This window comes from Martes martes (assembly GCF_963455335.1).
Source record: "Martes martes genome assembly, contig: SUPER_16_unloc_1, whole genome shotgun sequence".
NCBI classification, from domain to species: domain Eukaryota; kingdom Metazoa; phylum Chordata; class Mammalia; order Carnivora; family Mustelidae; genus Martes; species Martes martes.
Window position 1 is genome coordinate 187,093 of NW_027666705.1, and position 20,700 is coordinate 207,792.

Consider the following 20,700-nt stretch of genomic DNA (forward strand, 5'->3'; position numbering starts at 1 on the left):
CCCCAAAGCAGTCCACCAAGTGTCCACACCGATGGCCGGACCCTATTTAACTTCCTCTTGCCTTAGATGCCTGGTTGGTTGAAACCACTGACCCGACCAGAGGCAGAGAACGTGTCCCCTGCAGCAGCAGAGCCTTGTGGGTCATCCCCCGTGGGCCTCTAATTCCAAAGAAAGAACCAAGGCAACATCCCCGTCTCCGTTCAAGTCAAATGATCTGTTCTCTCGGAACGTGAGCATGTCCTTAGAAGGGACCCTTCTGCGGTCAGTTCCAAGTATCCAATTACCTGAGGCGTGTTGGGGAGTCGGGGACCCGGCTCTAGCAGAAACAGAGGAGGGAGCCTCCCCTCACACCAGGGGCAGCAAGCAGGAAAAGCTTTGCTCTGCTCCCAGCAAGGCCGCCTGGCAGAGAAGTGCTGGGTCCCAGTTGTTTCCCTAGCACAGCAGACAGGCGGGGAGGAGGATGGTGGGGTGGGGGGGAACCAGGGTGAACTACAGCGGCGGGAGCTTCTAAGCCAAGCACGGCTCTTGACAGTTTTGCCTTTTCTCTTCCAGAACGAGCAGACGGGGTGCTCAAAGCACATGTGTCGAAAGGTGATTCTATGGAGCCCATTTTTATGTTTGAAAAGACAAAAGCGGGGTCCCGGGAGCAGGGAAGGCATTCCCCGGGCAGCTGCAGGCTTCCAGAGACGGAGCCTTTGGTGAAATGTGGTTTTATCCTTAGAACAGATACGGTGGCTTTCCTGAAATAAAGGGAGGCTGGTACAGTTTCCCCAGGGTCAGAAGGAATACTGTGCTAAGAAACATGCTTTTAAAAAAGCTAATAATGAAGCAGCCAGTTGCGTCCTTTTCCCCTTTTATTTGTTTGCTGTGTTCTAGGATAACCGGCCTCCCGGTGCAACCCTGTTTCTTATCTCCAGGCCCTCCTCCCGCTCCTGTAGCCCCTACCCCGTCAGGGCCCCCAGGGGCCTAGTCCTACACTTGCAGCCAAGTCACCTGAAGGACCCGGGTGAAAACTGATTAGTCCAGAGATCACGTCCCAGGCTGTGCTCCCGTCCACTAATTCAGGAGCGGGGTGGGAGGTGCTCCCCGGGGGGAAGGGTCCTGCACTTGGGAAGGACCAGGGGAAGCAAACATAGAGACTTTTTTTTTTTTTTAACTTAACTTTGGGTCCCCTGAGGCCGTACTGCACCCGTCTAAGTGACACCTGAAGGGAGCTGTCGTGTTGGCAAGACTTCCCACCATTAAAGAACAGGTTTCACCCACTTCGCTAATGCTGATGAGCACGGAGTCCTTAGGAAAGGTGGTCAAGGTCAGGTGTGGAGAAACAAGGTGCCCCAGGACTCCAGGGGAGCGAGCAACATCCTGGGGCCTGGAGGGTGGCGGGGGTGGGGGGTGCTCACTGGAGCCTGAAATCCACGTTCCATACTGGCACCTACTGGGCAGGGGTTTGGGGAGGTGGAGGGGTCATCTGAGAACAGGGTGTCCGCAGGAGGTCTGAGGCATGTTGGGAAATCCTCAAGGTGGCTTCACATCGGAGATCCCCGGAGAGAAAACTGGGTCTGAGCACTGAAAATCTGTAACTTCATTTGCCCGACGGAGACGGTACACAAGCCGGTGGTATTTTCCAAGCAGGCAAATGACAGGCCTAGGAGGCACTAAGGATGATTTCTGTGCTGGTTTGGAAGGAAAGAAGTGACTGGGGGATTCCAAACTGAAGGGAGGGTGAGGGCAAGTGGTTCATGGCTTTTCTTCTTAATAATCATCATGCTTAGGGACGCCTGGGTGGCTCAGTTAGTTGGTCACGATCCTGGAGTCCCCGGATCGAGTCCCGCATCAGGCTCCCTGCTCGGCGGGGAGTCTGCTTCTTCCTCTGACCCTCCCACTTCTCATGCTCTCTCTCTCTCTCATTCTCTCTCTCTCAATTAAATAAATAAAATCTTAAAAAAAATAATCATCATCATGCTTAATAATTATGCTCATTATTCTTTGGAAGGTGTAAGTATTTAAAATCAAGTTTGGGGGCTCCTGAGTGGCTCAGTTGGTTAAGCGTCTGACTCTTGATACCAGCTCAGGTTAGGGTCTTGAGATCGAGCCCCGAGTCAGGATCGGTGCTGGGCGGGAAGTCTGCTCTCTCTCCCACTTAAAAAAAAAAAAACACCACAAAAAACCAACAAAAACAAAAAACCCAGTGTGTTCACTTCCACCACCTTGACCCAGAAATATTGATGCGTTCTAATCGTCTGCTGGCTCATAAAAGTGAGTCACCATACAAGGTGATTAAAGAAAGGACCTCACACACGCTTCTGTTCTTACATACCGTTTATTGCGGTAGGAAAAGAGAATGGAGGCATTTTACAAATCTGAAAGCTGCAACAAGGTGTTGATGTTCTTTGCAGACATTCCTATGCCATGTTCCCCACAGTCAAGAACCCGGATACAACCAAGAGGTAATATTGCAGATAAGTAGAAAGAGGGATCAGATGGTATCTGACGCTTTAGAAATGTCTGAGAACAGGCACATTGCAGGGACCGTCTGAATGTTGCTTAAACTCCCCAAAATGAATTTCTACGGGGCAGCAGCGCCCCAGGAGGCGGAGTAAAGCAAACACCCTGTTAAGCATCAAGACCTTCCAGAAAGTGGGATTTGACAGTGGACTAGTGGTGCATGTGAGGGATGGTTGGAAGGAACCACAGGTGACTGAGGCCACACCTGGCTACAGGTGAACTCACACAACTCCCGGAACCCGACCAGAGTTCTCCCCAAGAGAGTCCAGCCCAAGCCTCTGGCTCTTATGGCCATTGGACACATGGGGCTACTTTCTGGATTCAGAAAGTACCTGGAGAGAAATGTGGTTTTTCACTAAAGGGACAAGAACGTGAGCTCTGTGGCTGGCCAGGCCAGCTCACCTTTTTTCTGGATTTCCCTGCTCCGGTGGGCAGCAGAGGCCAGAGGGAAACAGTAAGGGGTCAGAGGCAGACGGACTGCTGGTGGGAAGTCTAGCGCACCCTTCCAGAAGGAAACGCTTCAGACACCTCCTGTATTTCAAGCCAACTGTAAAGATGCCTTTGATTCCGCTTCGTAATGGAGGTGGGCCCAGGGCTGGCAGTCCTGTCCGAGATGCCCTAGGCAACCGTTTGGAATTCTCCCTTCCGGAGTCGGGCAGCAGCGCATCCTCGGTATTCTGTTATTGTTTGGGGGGATGTGCGGTTGAGAATACACATGAGAAAGCCGGAGCCGGGGCCCCTGGCTCACTCACAGGGAGGGCCAGCGGTGCGCGCAGCCTCCGACGCGGCCCTCCAGGGACCTGAGGACGCAGGACCACAGACGCAGTCCCAGTGCTCCCTGGGCATCGGGCCACCTCGGCTGGCCAGGTGGGGAGTGTGTGTGTGTGTGTGTGTGTGTGTGGCCGGAGAAGGAAGAGGTGCCCTTGTACATCCACAGGAGGAAGAAGAAAAACAACACGGGTGTTGGAGGAAGAAATACATAAAGACCCTTCAAGAGAACAAGATTCTCTTTGTATTCATCACCTGAGCCAACCTATTTATTTGGGGAGCATTTCGGACGTTATCATGAAAAAAAAAAAAAAAAAACCGTCGGGTGATCGCTGAGCACCAAATCACTGTATGATCTCGTACTAAAACCCAGCAATTTCCCTTCCGGAGCTCCAGAATTACCAACACAGTCTTGTCTCACCGCAAAGGGGGCAGAAAAGAGTGCATCTCCCCGTCGGCGTTTTTTGCTTCTGGTTTTTTCCCCCCCGCGCGCCCCGGGGGTCTCACCCCCGAGGCTCCCCCGCGGCCCCGCCCGCGCCCGGGGGCCGCTTGCAGGTGAGCAGGAGCAGCAGGAGCAAGGGCAGGTGCCACAGGCTGCAGAAGAACAGCTTCCGGGAGCTCTTCCGGTCCGCGTCGGCGTAGAACCGGAAGCCGAGGTAGGAAATGTACAGGTTGATGGGGAGCGAGATGACCGGGAAGGCCCACGTGGTGACCTGGAGCGCGGGCGCGGCGGCGCACAGTCCGATCAGCGCCAGGCAGTGGCGCAGCGCGACGCGCCGGCACAGGGCCGGGTGCGTGACCGACATCATGCAGTAGCCGCCGCGGGAGTAGTCTTCGCGGAGGCCCCAGCTCAGCGCGTTGAAGTGGGGGAACTGCCACGAGTAGAGGATCCCTCCCAGGAGAAAGGCTCCTGTGCGCGGGTGGACGAGAAGAGGGGGGAAGCAGAGAGAGGCTGTGGTCAGAGGGACACGGGGGCAGCGTTCCCCGGCGCCTGCCGGTCTGGGTTCTCGCCTCGGCTTGTCCGGGTCAGCCCGGCAGCGGAGACAAGCCCGGGGGAGGGGGGAGTGCACCCTCTCCAACACCCCCCAGCTTTCTCACTATCCCCGCTCCTCCCCGCACCCCGCTCCCCCGGACATGAGCACCCGGGGCTCCCGTCCACGCAGCGCCCACCGCATTGCGACGACCGCAGAAACCCCTGCACCGGCCCGGGGGGCCCCCGCGTGAGGGCTTCGGCTCTCCTGGCCAGCGAGGCGCTTGGGGGAGGCGGAGGGCCCCGTCCCAAGCGGGCCCGGCCTCCCAGACAAGGACCGTCCCCCGGGGGGCTGGCGGCTCCCTACTCCCCAGGACGGTACTAGGTACTAAACGCAGCCCGGGGCCCACGCTCAGCATCGCGGCTTTTGTCTGCGTCCTGACTGTTCCACCGTGGACCGCCAGGGCTTCCGGGGCTGGGGTCTGGCACATTCCACAGCGCCTGCACCCCGCGGCAAGCAGGAGGCATTCAGACAGCAGCGCTCAATCAGCGGAGCGGCAGGAAGGGCCACGGTCCCCGAGCAGAACGAGAACTTGTCGGCTTTGCGGCTTTTCACCGAGGATGTATTAGGGTCTGGAGCAGCATCGAGCCCCTCTGTCTGGAGCAGGGCCTCCCCTCACCCACAAAGGTGAGATGCAGGCACCTACTAAGACTGAGACTTCCACGCAGTTTAGCTCATTTAATCCTGCCCATAGGCTGTTAGGTTTTATGCTCACCAAGGGAGTCAAGACAGCTCAGAGGATGTTAAATTCTACAAAAAGAGGTAAGGGAGGGATTCAGAGTGAGTCAGTCTGATGTGGAGACTGGCTCCCCTACCACACTAAGCCGCCTCCCCCAAGTCCTGACTACAGGGCTGCTCATTCCCATGCAGGCAACCCCCTGCCCAGTTACTCAGGCACAGAAGTGTTTGCTGAGCACCTCTCTGCCCAGTTGCTCATGCATGGAAGTGTTTGCTGAGCACCTCCCTGCCCATTTACTCACATGGAAGTGTTTGCCGAGCACCTACTACTAAGTGGCAAGCACTACAGGGGATAGGCCGGCAAGCACAAATCCACACGTGCCCCTCCTAGGATGGGGGGGTTCACCAGTGGGAAGTTAGATCAAGAGCCACACTAGTGAATCTACCTCACCATGCAACAGCTGTGCAGGAAGTTTGTGCCACGAGGGCACAGAACACGACCCAGTTGAGGCGGGCAGAGGAGACATCTCTGAGGAAGGGACATCAGAGCTGAGCTCTGCGGGAGCTGAGCAGAGTGACCTGGTCCCCTGCAGGCTGGCAGACGGAGAGGTCATCACGAAGGGGCAGGAAGGGGCACGGGGTAGCCAGGTATTAAAAGGAGGTGAGAACATGTGTTAGGGTTCACAGAGCTGTCTACCGAAAGGAAAAAAAGGCCAGTTGGCCTGTATGATCATTTTAAAAACGTATCAAAATCAAAAAAGGAAATGAGTGTGGCTGGAGGGATGGGACGGGTGGGACGCACCACCCCCAACTCTTGCCGAGTACTGGTTTGATCGTAAACGCAACAGAGAGCCGTGGAGAGATGGTAACATGTTTAAGTCTGTGTGTGTGTGCGCGCACACGTGTGCACATGGGGGCATGCACTTGGGACGGGGGGCGAGGAAAGGGCAGTGGTGTCTCTTGACTAATCTGTGAAAGAACACACTGGAGGGGTCCCGAGCAGGTACGGGAGCCCTGATCAGGGGCTGAGACGAGAGGTGACAGGAGCTGGTATCAAGGTGGGGACAGTCAGGTGCACTGAGAGGCCTTCCTTCGGGAAGCCAAGTGACAGGGAGTAAGTGTGAAACGAGGGAAGGGAGAGGGAGGTAACAAGAGGGGCCCCGTGGAGAGGCCATTGCTTGAGATGACAAACGGGAGACGGGGAGGACAGCGCATGTGTGACCTTGAATGTGTTCAGCCTGACACGCCCTTGGGATATCCAGATGGCAACCAGGGCATTTGTGAGGAAGGGTCTGAGCTAGGACGTGACGGGAAGCTACTCATACTTGCGTCTACCACTGGGCAAACCCTGGCGTCCCATCATTATGCGCTTCCGTGTTTTCTGCTTGAATGCAAATTCCTGAAGGGAATGTTCATTTTCCTTTGCATCCCCGGAGGAGAATATAGAACGTGCTCGATGCCACTGCAGTAAAGGGTCGTCACACGCATCAGCGGGAGCCCACGTGCACAAAGGAAGGCTTTACTAAAAGCCAACCGAGGTTGCTGTTTTCTGGCACTGATTTGTGAACCACAGGCCTATTAGGATTCTGCTTCCCCTCCCCCTCTGGGACGCTCTGCCTGGATCCCTTGCTCCTGATCCCCGAGTGCCTCCTGGGGGTCCCTGGTCAGGGACCTGAGAGCTCCCTAACCCGCTGTGTTACCTACCCCAGCCAGCACTGGCCCGCACAGAGGCTGGAAATGTGTAACCACGGTCCTATTTCAGGTAATGAGGATCTTTTAAGCCCCTCGTCTGTGGGAAGGTTCAGAGAAGAGGGGGTTGGGGCGCACTACTGCTAAAACAGAACTCAGCAGGCGAGAAGGCAGTTTCAATAATTCAGAATCGTTCAGAAAACCAGGCTGGGGCTTCCAAGGTCCTGCAGGGGCCTGTGGCGCCCACGCCGAGGAGGATCAGAGAGAAGGAGCCTCTCTTTGAATCTCTGATCTGTATTCCTCGACAGTGTGGGCTGTGCAGCGACAACAGGGGCAGGCTGTCTCGTCACCCCACAGACAGAGTGGTGACTTATGCTCCTGTCACTCGGGGCAGACTCGTGCCCATTTCTGAGTTCAGCATGTCAGGCAGCTGGAGCGTATCAAGTAGGGCTCGCGCGGGGGCAGACTGCGGAGGCCCAGGGGCCAGCTTTCCGATCCCGGGACGGTGTCTCGTGGGTTCCAGAAGGCCACCAATTCCTTCACAACCTTCCACGATTACCAAACAACCAAGACTCGATGCACGCATCCCTGTGAAGGCAGGGCTGCTGCCAAGTCCCTCTGATCCCTTTTAAGCCCGTCTATAAATAACCTGATACGTCTATATTTTAGTTCAAATAAACGCAACCCCAGTCGGCTCAGGGATGGCCTTCCCAAAGGCAGCACGGACACCATGCCCCAACTAAGCGGAAAGCTCACCACTGGGCCACACAATGGGAGCCATGGGGGTGGCAGACACCAGTCCTTGTACTCAGGTGGGGAACACCGGGGTCACACACAGGGGAGCATGCTCATGGTGGAGGCATGGAGAGCTCTATTTGGGGCCATTCTGAGTTTGGGGTTCTGGCAAGACATCCTGGTTAAACGCCTTGTGGTGGTCACATGCCAGGCCTTGGGTGGGGGGATTATACACACACTCCTGCTCATGACCACCTTCCTAGTGGGTGACATCACTCTCCTCCTACGGATGAAAAGATTCCTTCACGGGCCTCCGCAGGGATATTCACACATACCAGCCCCTTCCCTTGGAAGGGATGCTGCCCCATGTGGACTCAGACAGGTGACAGCGGACTGCCGGGTGCCAATTCGAATGCTGGTGCTACTGGGCAGAGACAGGGCTTGATGGGAGGGGAAACTCTATCTGCCGTTTATTGGGGGGTCCCAGGACCTTTAAAAACAGTTTGTTTCCAGTAGGCACAAACAGACGGTCTCTGTCTTGACAGTGAGTGCCCCTGGGGAACTGGAAAGGACAGAGGGGGAAGGTTGGACTTCTCGTCTGTGTGCTGATGGAAAAGGACCAGGAAAGGGGGCGCTGTTAGATTCTCAAGGCCTTGGGGCACTCTGAGGTCTTGAGCATGAGATACTGGGAGCAGCCCGCCCGCTGTTCAGGACCGGCCTCCTACCCAAAGGATCTGAACAGATTATGGGCCGCAGTGATGACAACCAGGGTCGGGGGGAAGGGGGTGGACAAGGCTGAGATGTGTCCTGGCAAGAGACGGCATGTCAGTGAGGGCTCAGACCAGGGGAGGGCAATCGGGGAAGCCAGGGCCCGGTAGGCCTTCTGCTGTTGTGTTGAACAGAGCTGAGAAAAAGCCAACTTCGCCAGGAAACCGGGCTGGAAACGGTTAAAATGATCCAGGCCCCAATGTGGGCTCTTGCTTGCCTTTCTCAAAAGCCCTCTTTTTTGTGTGCCAACTGGAGTATTCTGTTTTGCTCAATCTGCATTTTCGGTTATGCTTCTGCTTAAAATAACATAATTAAAAAAATCATTTTCATAAGAGTAGCATGCTGCCTTCTACACGAGAGGAAATGGGGTGTGGGTTTGGCTCATGTCACAAATGAAAGAGCTTTAGAAATCACAGCTTAGCCTTAATGGATTGTAATCAGAAAACCACCTCCCCCACACGGTTCTAGTTGATGGGCCACAACTGCCTGGGCTCCTACAAAAGATGTAAAACAAATTGCTCTCTTCATCAAGATAAGGTGAACCGGAACAGGAAGACTTGGATTAGTCCGGGGGCTGTGGTGAAACCCACCTTCCTTGTGGGGTAAACACAGAGCACTCAGTTCCCGGACTCCAAGGCCTCGGCTCAGCCTCGCCCCCTACCGCCTCCCCCGCCCCCCAACCCAGAGCAGTCTGCTGTCCCTGGGACCCGCTATGTGAGGAGAGGTGCAGTGTGTGCTTGGGGGCCCTCAGCTGCAGTGTGTCCAGGGAGGCACACAGCACAAAGCGGGAGGACAGCCTCTGATGGTCACTTTGGGTGGAGTGCTTGTGGGGGACCCCGAGGAGGAAGACCCAAGTCAGCCTTAGAGAAGTCAGGGAAGGCTTCCTGGAAGAAGTGTTTGGTAAACTGGGATCCGAAGATGGTGTCCGAGTCCCAATCCGCTCACACAAACTGTGCCTTTTCTCCTCCTTTGCACCGTGTTTTCTCATTTCCCTCCCCATCGCCGTAGGAGCTGTGCACGTATGTGGTTTAATCGTATCCGGAAGACATGTCTGCTTCCGGTCTTTTAGGCAAAGATTTGTCCATCTGTGAATACAGGAAATACCAGAAATCTGGGAGACAGATAGGTGTATCTGGGGGGGTATGGGTCTCCGGAGGGTAGCAACTTCCTGGGCTCACAATGCCACAATCCCAGCTCAGAGGCGACACCAGAGGATACCCGGGTGTGTCCGCGGTGTTCTTTCTTTTCCTCCGCATACAGAAAATGGAGACCAGCCCATCTACCGTACTGCGTGTGTGTGCAGAGCTGGAGGGAAGCCGCATCTCATGCCGCCTTGCTCCGATTAGGGGGACATATTAATATTAGGTGGGGCAAGGTTAACCAATGTCTTCCTAGTGGCCCTTAGCAAATACATGCGTTTTTAAAGCCTCTCAAAACATCTATCGATCATTTTTACATCATAGCAACCGAGGGGCTGGGGGAAGGGGGCGGAGATCTCAACCACCGCCACCTCTGCTCAGGTCGGGAAACACCTGTCCATGGCGTCCACCCATCATTTTGTTGGCAAACAAAGCCAAGGCCATTGCAGCCACGTGGTTTCCTGAGAGGATGGAGACAAAAATCTTCAAGTCCCTGTGTGTGCTCTCCCAAATCAAAATTCCTTTCGGAATGGGGTTCAATGGTTTGCTTCCTCTGCAGCCTGGTGGGCGCACAATTCAACCAACCCCTTCCCGCCTTGACCCCAAACCCCATTCACTGTCATTCTCTGCCCACCCATGGCCTTGAAAAAGACAAAGAAACAGCTCCAGTGAACCCTGGTGCTGGGCTGCGGGGGTCTGTCCTCCCCAGTACAACAGGCTCCCTCCAAGTGTGGCCCTTGGTAGCCGGTCTGTTCCCTGACTGGTTGTATTTGTGCTCTCAGGGGTGTACATGGGTATGTAAACTGGGGGCTGGCTCGGGGAGCAGAGCCAAACCCAGACTTCATGGTCACAGACTCTAAAGCCTTCCCTTTGAGGGCGAACACAAAGGGGCTTGTGAAACAGGTCGGCTTCCGCCGTGTGATAGACTTCCACCGCGCTGGCCATAAAGGGAAGCTGGTGTGGGGCCGGGTGATCAGCTGCGCAATGACAAAAGGCAAGACCGCGGGTCCTCTGAAAACAGGGACCAGAGTGGGCAGTGACAGCTTGCCCTGGAATTCTTTGGAAGTGACTCAGGAATGACGAAGAGGCCCAGGGAGCAGGGGCCCAGGCGCTCTCCCTCCCACCAGATCGCGCACCGCCCACCATCCCCGTGCCCACAGAGTCACCAGAGGCTTCTACCTGAAGGGAGACCGAGGCAGAGGAAGCACAGAGCTCTGACTCTGGGAAAAGTGCCCTCCCTTCCTTATTTCCCTCTAGGGAAGTTTAGTTTGGGGCATTTCTGCAGGTTCTCTAAGAAATCCCAGCGCTCTATACTCCCCCAGCTCACATCTGAGGGCATTTCCATCTCTCTTATCCGAATACTAGTATGTTCCCCGAAGAGTACGGACTAAACGTGCATCCAGTGCCAGACACCGTGTCTGCTAGAGGCTGCCCTTCCTAGGCATTATCATTTCCCTCAGGAAGGCACGGGCCAGGCCCCTAAGAGCTGTGATCAGCTGGTCAGCTCCGGGCGAGCTTCCTGGGGCAGACCAAAGGCGGCCTCCAATTATACCGCTGTCAGTCTTGGGTCTAGCACCACGTTTCTAGGACGTTCTTTCTCAGCCTTTTGTGGGTTTTGTCTACGAAGAGAATAAGGGCTCTAGTATTGTTTGGTTTGCTAATATTCCCATGAAAATGTTCCTTGTTCACCCTGTCTTTAAAAATATCATTTGTCTTAATTAATGCAACCCTTGGAGGCTAGTTACGGAAAAGGAATCTCCCAGAGAACGAACACAGACGCTCACTTTCAAGTTTCATTTCAAACTGAACCGGGCTTCTAAAGGGAATCTTTGAAGGTGCTTGGGTTCAACGGAGGCAGGTACTTAGGAAGGTCTTGATAAATATTTGTTAAATGAGTGAGTGAATGGAACATTCCCTCTGTTCTATTCTCTTTCTCATCCTGGAGTAAAGGAGGTAAATAGAGTGAAACAGTATTTAACATTTTGTAGTTTACCAGCTGAGGCTAAAAAAACCCTCCTTCTCTTTTTTGTTACTAAAACCATCCATCTGCCAAACGTCACTTGCCGATAAGGGCCCTTAGCAGAGTCCTCATTTGTAACTGAATGTGGGCTGACATAATTAATGTTTACCGCACAACAACATTTGAATTACAAACACGACTGTCACCCTCCTGCGTTCCACAAACTTCCAAGACCTGGGATTGGGTCTGATTGGGAGAAAATGACCAAAGAGAATCAGAGCCTTCTGAAAGCAGTGGGGGCCATGGGGAGAGAGAGAAAGAGAGAGCGAGCCAGTGAGCTTTGGGAAGGAGGAGGGGAAGTACTTTACCCTGAGGCCTCCAAGATAAACTAAAGTTCGTCCCTGGAGGTAAACACTGTTGAGAAGCCTAATGCCTATGGCTCCAGGCCCGCTCCAAAGCTGGGCTGTCTGTTGCCCGCACGTTATCTGCCAGCGACCCCTTCCCCAGGGTCCCTCGAAGGTCACTTCTCTCCCTGCTGTCCTGGCCACACCAGGGGGCAGAAAACAGCCCTCTTGGTTGGCCTTCCTGGTTGTTGTTTTTTTTTTTTGCTCGTAAGCACTTTCACTGTTTTCTGCGAATAGCGGTTCAGCTTAAACAAGAAAAAGAAGGCAAAGTAATTAGGCAGGTGGGAGAAAAGGCCTAACCCCGAGTCCTAGAAGGAAATGGACACAGGTACAGTCCCATGATCATGATTACCTTTATAGACCTGCTGGCCACAAACGGGCGTTTCTGAGCTGGGGCCCGGGGTGTGACAACACAGCCCGCTGGGGACAACCCCCCCCCCCCCCCCCCGCAGGCTGTTTGTGCAAAGCCAGCTGTTTCCAGCTAGAACAGCATCATATGGGAAAGCGCAGATAGGAAGAACTCACACTGGTGTAGCTTTCCCGGTTTCCATCCGCTGATCTGTTTGGCTCCCTCCCACCCCAATTCCAGCCTCCCTCTCTAGGTGCTCGGGTACCTACAGGGCTGGGCAGGCGCTCTCGCTCTGTACCCATGCCCCCAGAGACAGCTAGAACAATGACATGCTTTCTGCACTATCTGACGAAGAAACAACAAAGTAGTTGGGGGGGAGGGGCGATCAGAATCCTATGGGATGTCCTTAGGCTTATTTTAGGTTTTCGGTCTTGACTGGAGGATGCGAGGCAGCGTAATCCTTCTCTTCAGTGCTCAGACCCTCTGGCGGTCTTAATTGGCCCTTGCGGCCACCACAGAAACCACAAAAAGATCTAGATGCTGAGAAGGGGGAAAAGTACTTTGGAACATGAACATTTCCTTACTCTGCAAGCTGTCTGCGGCCGTCTGGGATGCAAACTGTTTTCTAGGGCTACTTATTTATTTATTTATTTTTATCTTTCTTCTCAACTAGACAGGCCCAGAAGCTGTAGGGTCTCCATTGCCCATATGCCTCAAGCTGCACTTTCAAAGGAGACCCTACAGATGCTTCACTAAATACTCGAGGGACGAAATTTGGCTAGGGAGGGCGGGAGGGTGGAGGCCAGGACAGGTAGAGGCCTGCTAGAGAGGGGGCAGGAGGAGACAGAAGGCACACAGGCTTGGGAGGACCAAGGAGGAGGGTTCAGCAAAGTACTGCTTTCCAACACCAGGGAGAACCCGCCTACAGTACACTGTTAGATGATCCCAAACCCCGGGTCCTGCTGCTCTCCTGCTTAAACATGCAATACTGGCTCATCAGTGCCTTTCGCTAAAGGCTGAATTCCTCAGTGCCCAGCACAGAGCAGGTCCTCACTGACACCGGCATGAGGAAGCAGGCTGATGAGCTGAGTGGGGGGGTCTCCCGGCCTCTTCTCCATCCTCCTCCCTTCCTATCACTGCCGTTCAGGGGAGGACTTCAAAGACTTTTCTGTTCATACACTTCTCCCGTCGTGATCACTCTTGGGAGGGTCAAAGACAAAATGATTTGGAGATGCCACAGAAGGGAAATATTTGGGGCCGCTTTTTGTCTCAGCAGGGGGCTTCAAGCCAATGCGTCCTCCTGAGATAAGAACCCGACGAGAGCCCTAACCTCTGTGGGTGACAAAGATGACCCCGTGAGTGCGTCTCAGACAATACCATCTGCCCAAATCCTTAGGTATTTCCAAGATACCTTGACAGCTAGAGCTCTCTCTGGCTCTGTCTTTGCAGGCTGGTGGTTCTTAAAGTGGCCCCCGGAACCAGGGGCATTGGCATCAGCCAGCCGCTTGCTAGAAATGCAAGTTCTCGGGCCCCGGGGAATCTGGATTTTAGCAAGCCTGCCAGGTGATTCTGAGGTGTCCTCCAATTTGAGAACCACTGCTTTAGAATCGGGGGAGACGATGCCCTAGTGTTTAAAGCACGAACTCCCAGGGAAGATGAAACACACAGGTGCATTAGGACATCCATGTGTCCTTCTCGGCAGAACTGATCTGGGAACTTTCTGCAAGGATGGAAACGCCCATCCTCTGTGCCATCAATGCGGCAGCTCCTGGCCGTGTGTGGCCGTGAGCAGCTGAAAGACAGCTCCTGGACTGAAGAACTCAGTGTTTAAGTTTATTGAGTTTACACTGAAATTTAAATTGTGAAATTAACATGTGGCAAGGGGGTGTCCTAATGGATGGTACAGTTCTAGAAAATGACCACATACATATATATATATATGTAATCTTATTCAACGCAGCGTCTAAAATCCCAGCAATATCATGTTGAAACTACACTCCCTCAGATTCTACCTTATTTCACTGGATCACTTCCTCCTTTATAGGCCCTGGCACATAGCTGAGGCTCCGAAAATATTTGGCAACTGACCTGGGATTAACCTAGTTCTGTCAGCTGTAAAATGGAAGGTATTTATTCACCGGCTGATTGATTGATTCATTCATTGAACTTTAATCAAAGATTTGCTGCTTATCTCAAGTTTGCTCTAGCAAATTAATGTTTTGAACTTTTTTTTTTTTTGAAGCAGTTTAAAGCATTATGTAAAGTAACACTCTGTAAATCTGACAAGACTTCAGGTGTAGGACTGGACCCGGGGGTGAGTTAGAATTCGGGGGGGTGGGGGGCAGTAAACCAAGCCTTACTTGGGTGCCCTGCCTCTAGGATTTGAAGAAAAAGGATGTAATACAGGTCAACCACCAGAGGAACTTCTCTCTGTGGTAACACCGATCTGTTTCAGACGGCTCTGCCTGATGTCAGGGTGAGTTCAGGTAGGTGATGGGTGTCTCATTTTTCAAGATAAACATGCACTTTTACCCTGCAACCTAACTCTGGCCCTTAGCTGTCCTTCACTAAGGAATTTGTATACAAACGACTGCATTTGGAGTACAGCAAGATCATACCCCCAATTTAAAAAAGAAATTTAAATATGACTGTTAGCAGTTTAGCCAAATCCACACTGTCCCTGAACACGAAGGACACCTGCCTGAATGTGTACTCCTAAGCGGGAAGACATCTGCAAAGTTCTTTCTTTCTCTGGCCTCTGGGGATGCATCTCTAGCCAACACGTGCTGAGGCTCAAAATCCCGCTTGAGGGACCCGCCTGGGAGGACAACAAAGGCTTCAAACCCTCAGCAAGAATCTAGGTGACCGACGGAGGTGACCAAGTTCTGTGTGGCCCTGGACCAGACTGCTGCCACCTATCTCCAGTGACACTGGTCCCCAGGGCTGTCATACTTGGCCCCAGCTGTGAATCTGTCTGGGGGTTCTCAGAGAGATAAGGTCGTTTTGGGGGCCCAGTTCCTTTAGGCTGGGTTTGAGGAGCCTGGGTAAGGTTCCGGCAGTCCTGGCAAGGTGTGGGGCAGTGTCCGTCAGATAGGCAGGTGACTTGGGGCACCACATCGCTGCAAATGGGGGTCCCTTTCAGGGGCTCCACCTCGGATGTCTGGGCAATCGCTAGAGAGTTCTGGAGAGGTACAGGAGGGGAGACAGACATCTGGGTTCAGACTGGGGCTCCAGGCAGAACTAGGAGGAGGAATCCAACCAGAAGTTTGGCAGTAGGCAGGCGTGCTCTTGAACTATAAATTGCAAACGAGGGGGGAAACTTGGACACCATCTAGTCTAGGGATATCAAACCCATGCTTCCCACCTTTTCCACCCTCGCCCAAGACAGCCATCACTAAGGACCAGCGGTCTTTCCCACCAAGCCTCGTAACAGTTACAAACTGCTCAGGGTTGGCAAATCAATAAAATCTCATGACCTTTCTCGATCTGTATGAATCCATCTACTGTACAAATGAAGAATACTTAATAATAACTCACTTAATCCTCATGGCAACTCCATGAGAAGGGACCATGTGGGAGAGGAGGAGACAGTAGCATAAAGAAGTCTAGAACGTTCCAAAGCACGCATGGCTAATGAGAAGTGGAGCTGGGCGCTAAACCCGGGCACCCCTGCTCCAGAGATCACTGGCTCGTCCCCACCGTGCTGCCTCGGCTCCCACGTGAAAGAGATTCTGGCTTAGGGTTTTATCACGGAGTGAACGAGCATGTCCGTTCTAGAATATTTTATTTGTAGATTCGTGAAACCCCAACATTTACACGATATTAAAACTGTTCTGAGAGACGATCATGCTAAAGGTGTACTCGCCTTTGTAAGCTTGCCAAGTCAGAGTGTAAGGGCTTTTATGAAAAGCTTCAGAAATGTGGCTCACGGGGCAACGGTTTATGGTCAACTGCCTTTTGATCTCTCATGTGAAAAATATGTACTTACATATATTGCAGGAAACCTCACCACTTCCTTCCTAAGTGTTGGTCAAAAACACTAATTACCTGGCTAATTAGACTGTGAGGCTTCCCTTACACATGGTAAAAATGAGCTATTCACCCCACAAATCTCGTGGTGACATGCCACCAAAAAGTAGATGTGTTTCAATGGTTTTACTGTGGACCCCATGAACAATTTAAGCAAATCATATAAAAATAAATTTAGAAACTAATGAAAATAGGGCTGTTCCTTCCCCAGGGGGTGGGAGGAGGGAATAACCTGGCTGTGTGGGAGGGGAGAGACGAGGCAGGGTCTGCCTGGGAGGGAGCATCTGCTTGGAGAGCAAAGCAGGAGGCCCGGTCCCAGGCCCGGTCCCCACGAGGCGGGACACCCCAAAGGACTCATCAGCCCCAAGTGGATCCGTGACTTTTAGGGACGTGCTCTTCATTCCACCTGTGCAGTCACTGCTTCTCCCTCAGTCTCCCCCCCTAGATGTTCCCCGCCCCGGAAAGCACAGGCTGGCCTGGAAGCCGGACGAGGCCTCCCTTCCGCTCTGCATCCCCAGTATTTCAGACCACCGCATCCGCCCGCGTGCCGAGAGAACGGGTACTGACCGCGATGGACCAGCGCGGACCCGGGTTCCGGGACGGTGTGGCCTCCGCGCCCCGGCGGGAGGCCTGCGTGCAGAAGGGGACCCACCAGACGCGAGACACTCACCTGCGTCCAGGCCGCCGGTAGCCGCGGTCCAGCCCATGACGGGGGGCACGGCCCCGACCACGGCGCCCACCCACGTGTTGGCGATGCTGATCCTCTTCAGCGGGGTGTAGCAGCAAGTATACAGGAAAATGTTGAAGGCCCCCAGGGCTCCCGTGAGGGGGTTCACCCCCCAGGTCAGGAGGGCGATCCCTGGGACGGCACAGCAAGTGGCGAAGGTCACAGCGAGCAGCGGGCTGAAAAAGAGCAGCGGACGCAGACCCATCACTGTCCAGCCCCGCTAAGCACGCGGCGCACGCGCGCGGCCCGAGCCGTGGGAGCGGCCCATGCACCTGTGCCGGGGCGGCCCCGGAGGCGAGTGGGCTGCCTTCCTCCCGGGAACGCGGCACGGGCTCTGCCACACCTAAAATCAGGAGCGTTCTGGCCGCTCCTCTGACACCTGCCAGCTGGGAAGGAAGTTAGAGAGTGGAGGTCGGAGGGCCCCGGGTTCGCACGCGCGCTGAGCCCCTTCCTGGCTGTGGGATGCTGGGCGGCACCTGCTCATCTGTGCGGCAGACACGGTGGACTGCCCCTCCCCGCAGACCAGGGCTTGCTTGGCACAGGGTTCTGTTTTTTTGTTGCTGTTGTTTTTGTTTTTTTAAGGTTTTATTTATTTATTTGAGAAAGAGAGTGAGCAAGAGAGAGCACAAGCCAGGGGAGGGGCAGAGGGAGAGGGAGAAGCAGGCTCCTGCTGAGCAGGGGTCCCATGTGGGACTCGATCCCAGACACCTGGGATCAGATGCTTAACCGACTGAGCCACCCGGGTGCCTACACAGGGTTCCCGTTTTACAGTTAGTGCGGGGGACGTGGCAGCTACAGATAAACCACCCACACCATAATACTGTAACATTTGGGCAGAAACGAGTGTCTTAATTCTGGAAGCCCTTCTGCCCCCGTGTATTTATACTTTATTTAAAAACATGGGGCGCCTGGGTGGCTCAGTGGGTTAAAGCCTCTGCCTTCAGCTCAGTTCATGATCAGGGTCCTGGGATCAAGCCCCGCATCAGGCTTTCTGCTCTGCAGGGAGTCTACTTCCCTTCCTCTCTCTGCCTGCCTCTCTGCCTGCTTGTGATCTTATGCTCTCTGTCAAATAAATAAATAAAATCTTTTAAAAAAATCACCCGGTTAGCGGTAATGGGTAATGACCATGTGTCTGGGTGTATCTATCTGTAATGAATGACAGGCTCAGCATGGGACCAGTGCGGTGCCAACAGTGAAACACCAGGGGGCCACTCCCCAGTGACAGGGCACTCCCAGCTGAGTTTCCTTCCGTGTCACAGCTGGTTTCAGACACAGGATTTCACAGGGAGTCCTACAAGGTCACGCATGCAGTGAAAACGGTCAAACACAACTCTCCACTGGCAGTGAATCTAAGACCGATTCCCATCAGAGTCCACTTCTTTTATTTTTTGAGATTTTATTTATTTATCTGACAGATAGAGCCAGAGAGTACAGGAATGGGGAGTGGCAGAAGGAGACGGAGAAGCAGACTCCCCTCGGAGCAATGAGTCCCTTGCAGGACTCGATTCCAGGACCATGACCTGAGCCAAAGGCAGCTGCTTAACCGACTGAGCCACCCAGGCGCCCCCCCAAAGCTCACTTTTTAAGGTGGACTTTGTGTTGCATCTTTTGAAAAACTTTTTGAGTGTAGATTAATTGGATCTATACGTTCCTGGTTATATGCACGTTTGTTTCTTCTTCTTCTTCTTTTTTTTTTTTTTTAAGATTTTATTTATTTATTGGACAGACAGAGATCACAAGTAGGCAGAGAGGCAGGCAGAGAGAGAGGAGGAAGCAGACTCCCTGCTGAGCAGAGAACCCGATGTGGGGCTCGATCCCAGGATGCTGGGATTATGACCTGAGCCAAAGGCAGAGGCTTTAACCCACTGAGCCACCCAGGCGCCCCTGTTTCTTCTTCTTCTTTTTTTTTTTTTTTTAAAGATTTTATTTATTTATTTGACAGACAAATCACAAGTAGGCAGACAGGCAGGCAGAGAGAGAGAGGAGGAAGCAGGCTCCCTGCTGAGCAGAGAGCCCGATGCGGGGCTTGATGCCAGGACGCCGGGATCATGACCTGAGCCGAAGGCAGCGGCTTTAACCCACTGAGCCACCCAGGTGCCCCTGTTTCTTCTTTTTTTAAGTAGGTTCTATGACCAATGCTGTCGAGCCAGATGCGGGATCCCATCTCTGGACCCTGAGATCAAGATGTGAGCTGAGATTAAGACTCAGACACTTAACCAACTGAGCCACCCAGGCACCCTTATTTATTCTTTCTTAAGAAACCTGAGGAGGTCCCTCAAGCCTGCCTTCTCCTTTTGGAGGCCATAATTCCGCCTCCCAGGCAACTGCATGGGGCTCAGTGATTCCACTCGATCAGATCAGATCCTGTGGCCACCACCCCTAAAGATGGAACCCTGCAGAGGGGGAGTTTTGTTTTTTAAAGATTTTATTTATTTATTTATTTGACAGAGATAGAGCACAAGTAGGGGAAGTGGCAGGCATAGGGAGAGGGAGAAGCAGACTCCCCACTGAGCAGGGAGCGGATGTGGGGGCTCAATCCTGAATTCCCAGGACCCTGAATTCATGACTGGAGCCAAAGGCAGACACTTAACCCCTTAATGGACTGAGCCACCCAGGCGCCCTGAAAGGGGGAGTTTTGATGCAGGAGGGAACATAAACTGATACATTGTTGCAAAGGTGCTTGTTCATGCATGCTCCATAGAGATGGGGAATTTCCACCCTGCTTCCTGGCTACCTCTTCTGGAGCACGGGGTCCCTCGTTTGCACGGCAGTCACTCGGCCCCCTAGAACTCTCATCCTGCCTTGCGTTTCCTGACAACTCCCACCAGTGCCTGCGCTCCTGTCAGAGAAAGCCCATGACCACACTAACTGGCCCCATTCTCCAGATGAAAAATCACAAAATGGCTCTGTGCTGTTACATCTCACCTATGCCCAGAAAAAAATGGCCAAAAAGCAGTGAAAATGTTACAACTGTTGTCCTTCTTGCAATAAGGTCGTTTATAGCTTATAAGAACAGAGGGGGGTTTTTTGTTTGTTTTTTTTATTTTTTGTTTTTTCCTATGGGACTGTAAAAAGGGGGTTTTATTTTGGGTGGCAGAAAAATGTGGCTCATAAACATTTTTATTTTTCCTGAATTGGACCTTGTGTTTAAAAAAAAAAAGAAGGTTGTTCGCTCCTTCTCCTGGGTCTGTGGAAGCCAGTTGGATTCAAAGGTATTAGTGTTATGAAAAGCCCTTTTAGAAAAGCACACATGAATTTAATTTATTGAGATAGGCAATTTCACATGGAAGTTTAGTTTCTGACCCTTGTGGGCATCCCAGAAAATCATGAGGCTTAATTTTGGTGTTTCAGTCTGTGTGCTCAGGGGCACGGATGGAAATTGGGGAGAGTGACAAGCGACATAAGCAAAAAGGAGGCTATTTGCTGCGACCATCCCCAGTACCTGGAGGCTCAAGAGACACATTTTTCCTCCTGGTACAAGGAGGCCTGAATCAGTGAACTTCCCAGTTTTCTCACATTATGGGCAAAGGTGTTCCAACTGCAAACTTTGTGAAGTTTATTTTCCTGTGATGCTTTTGTTTTCCTCAAACCTCTACTATAGAAGTAATACCTGTTCTTTCCAGAAAATTTGGAAATTCTACATTACTCAGTGAAACACACTGATTTCTACCTTCTTCGTCTTTTTCAATGATATCTCTATTTTAAAAATAACAGGACATACTGAACTGTCATTTGGTTCCTTACTTTATTTCAATATATCTTAATAATTTCCCTGTGCCACTTGGAATTCTTTTGTACCATCAATAGCTAATAGTGGCCTATGTGGTATATCTTTGGGATATACCACGATTAGTTCAATCAACATACCCCTTCTGGACACATCATATTTTCCCCTTTTTGAAATAAGCAAAAGGGGCG

At 52.7% G+C, this 20,700-nt stretch overlaps 1 protein-coding gene across 1 annotated transcript in view; it reads right to left on the reverse strand.

Annotated features, from left to right (window-relative positions):
• Positions 1-2,303: 2,303 nt before the first annotated feature.
• The window catches only part of COX10 (cytochrome c oxidase assembly factor heme A:farnesyltransferase COX10), a 128,271-nt gene continuing 109,874 nt past the window's right edge, over positions 2,304-20,700 (reverse strand). Inside the window, exons 6-7 of the mRNA XM_080831666.1 lie at positions 16,726-16,958; positions 2,304-4,183 (exon numbers count right to left, since the gene is read on the reverse strand). Coding sequence (XP_080687792.1) covers positions 3,777-4,183; positions 16,726-16,958 — 640 coding nt within the window. The 3' untranslated portion in view covers positions 2,304-3,776. The remainder of the gene's footprint in view (positions 4,184-16,725; positions 16,959-20,700) is intronic.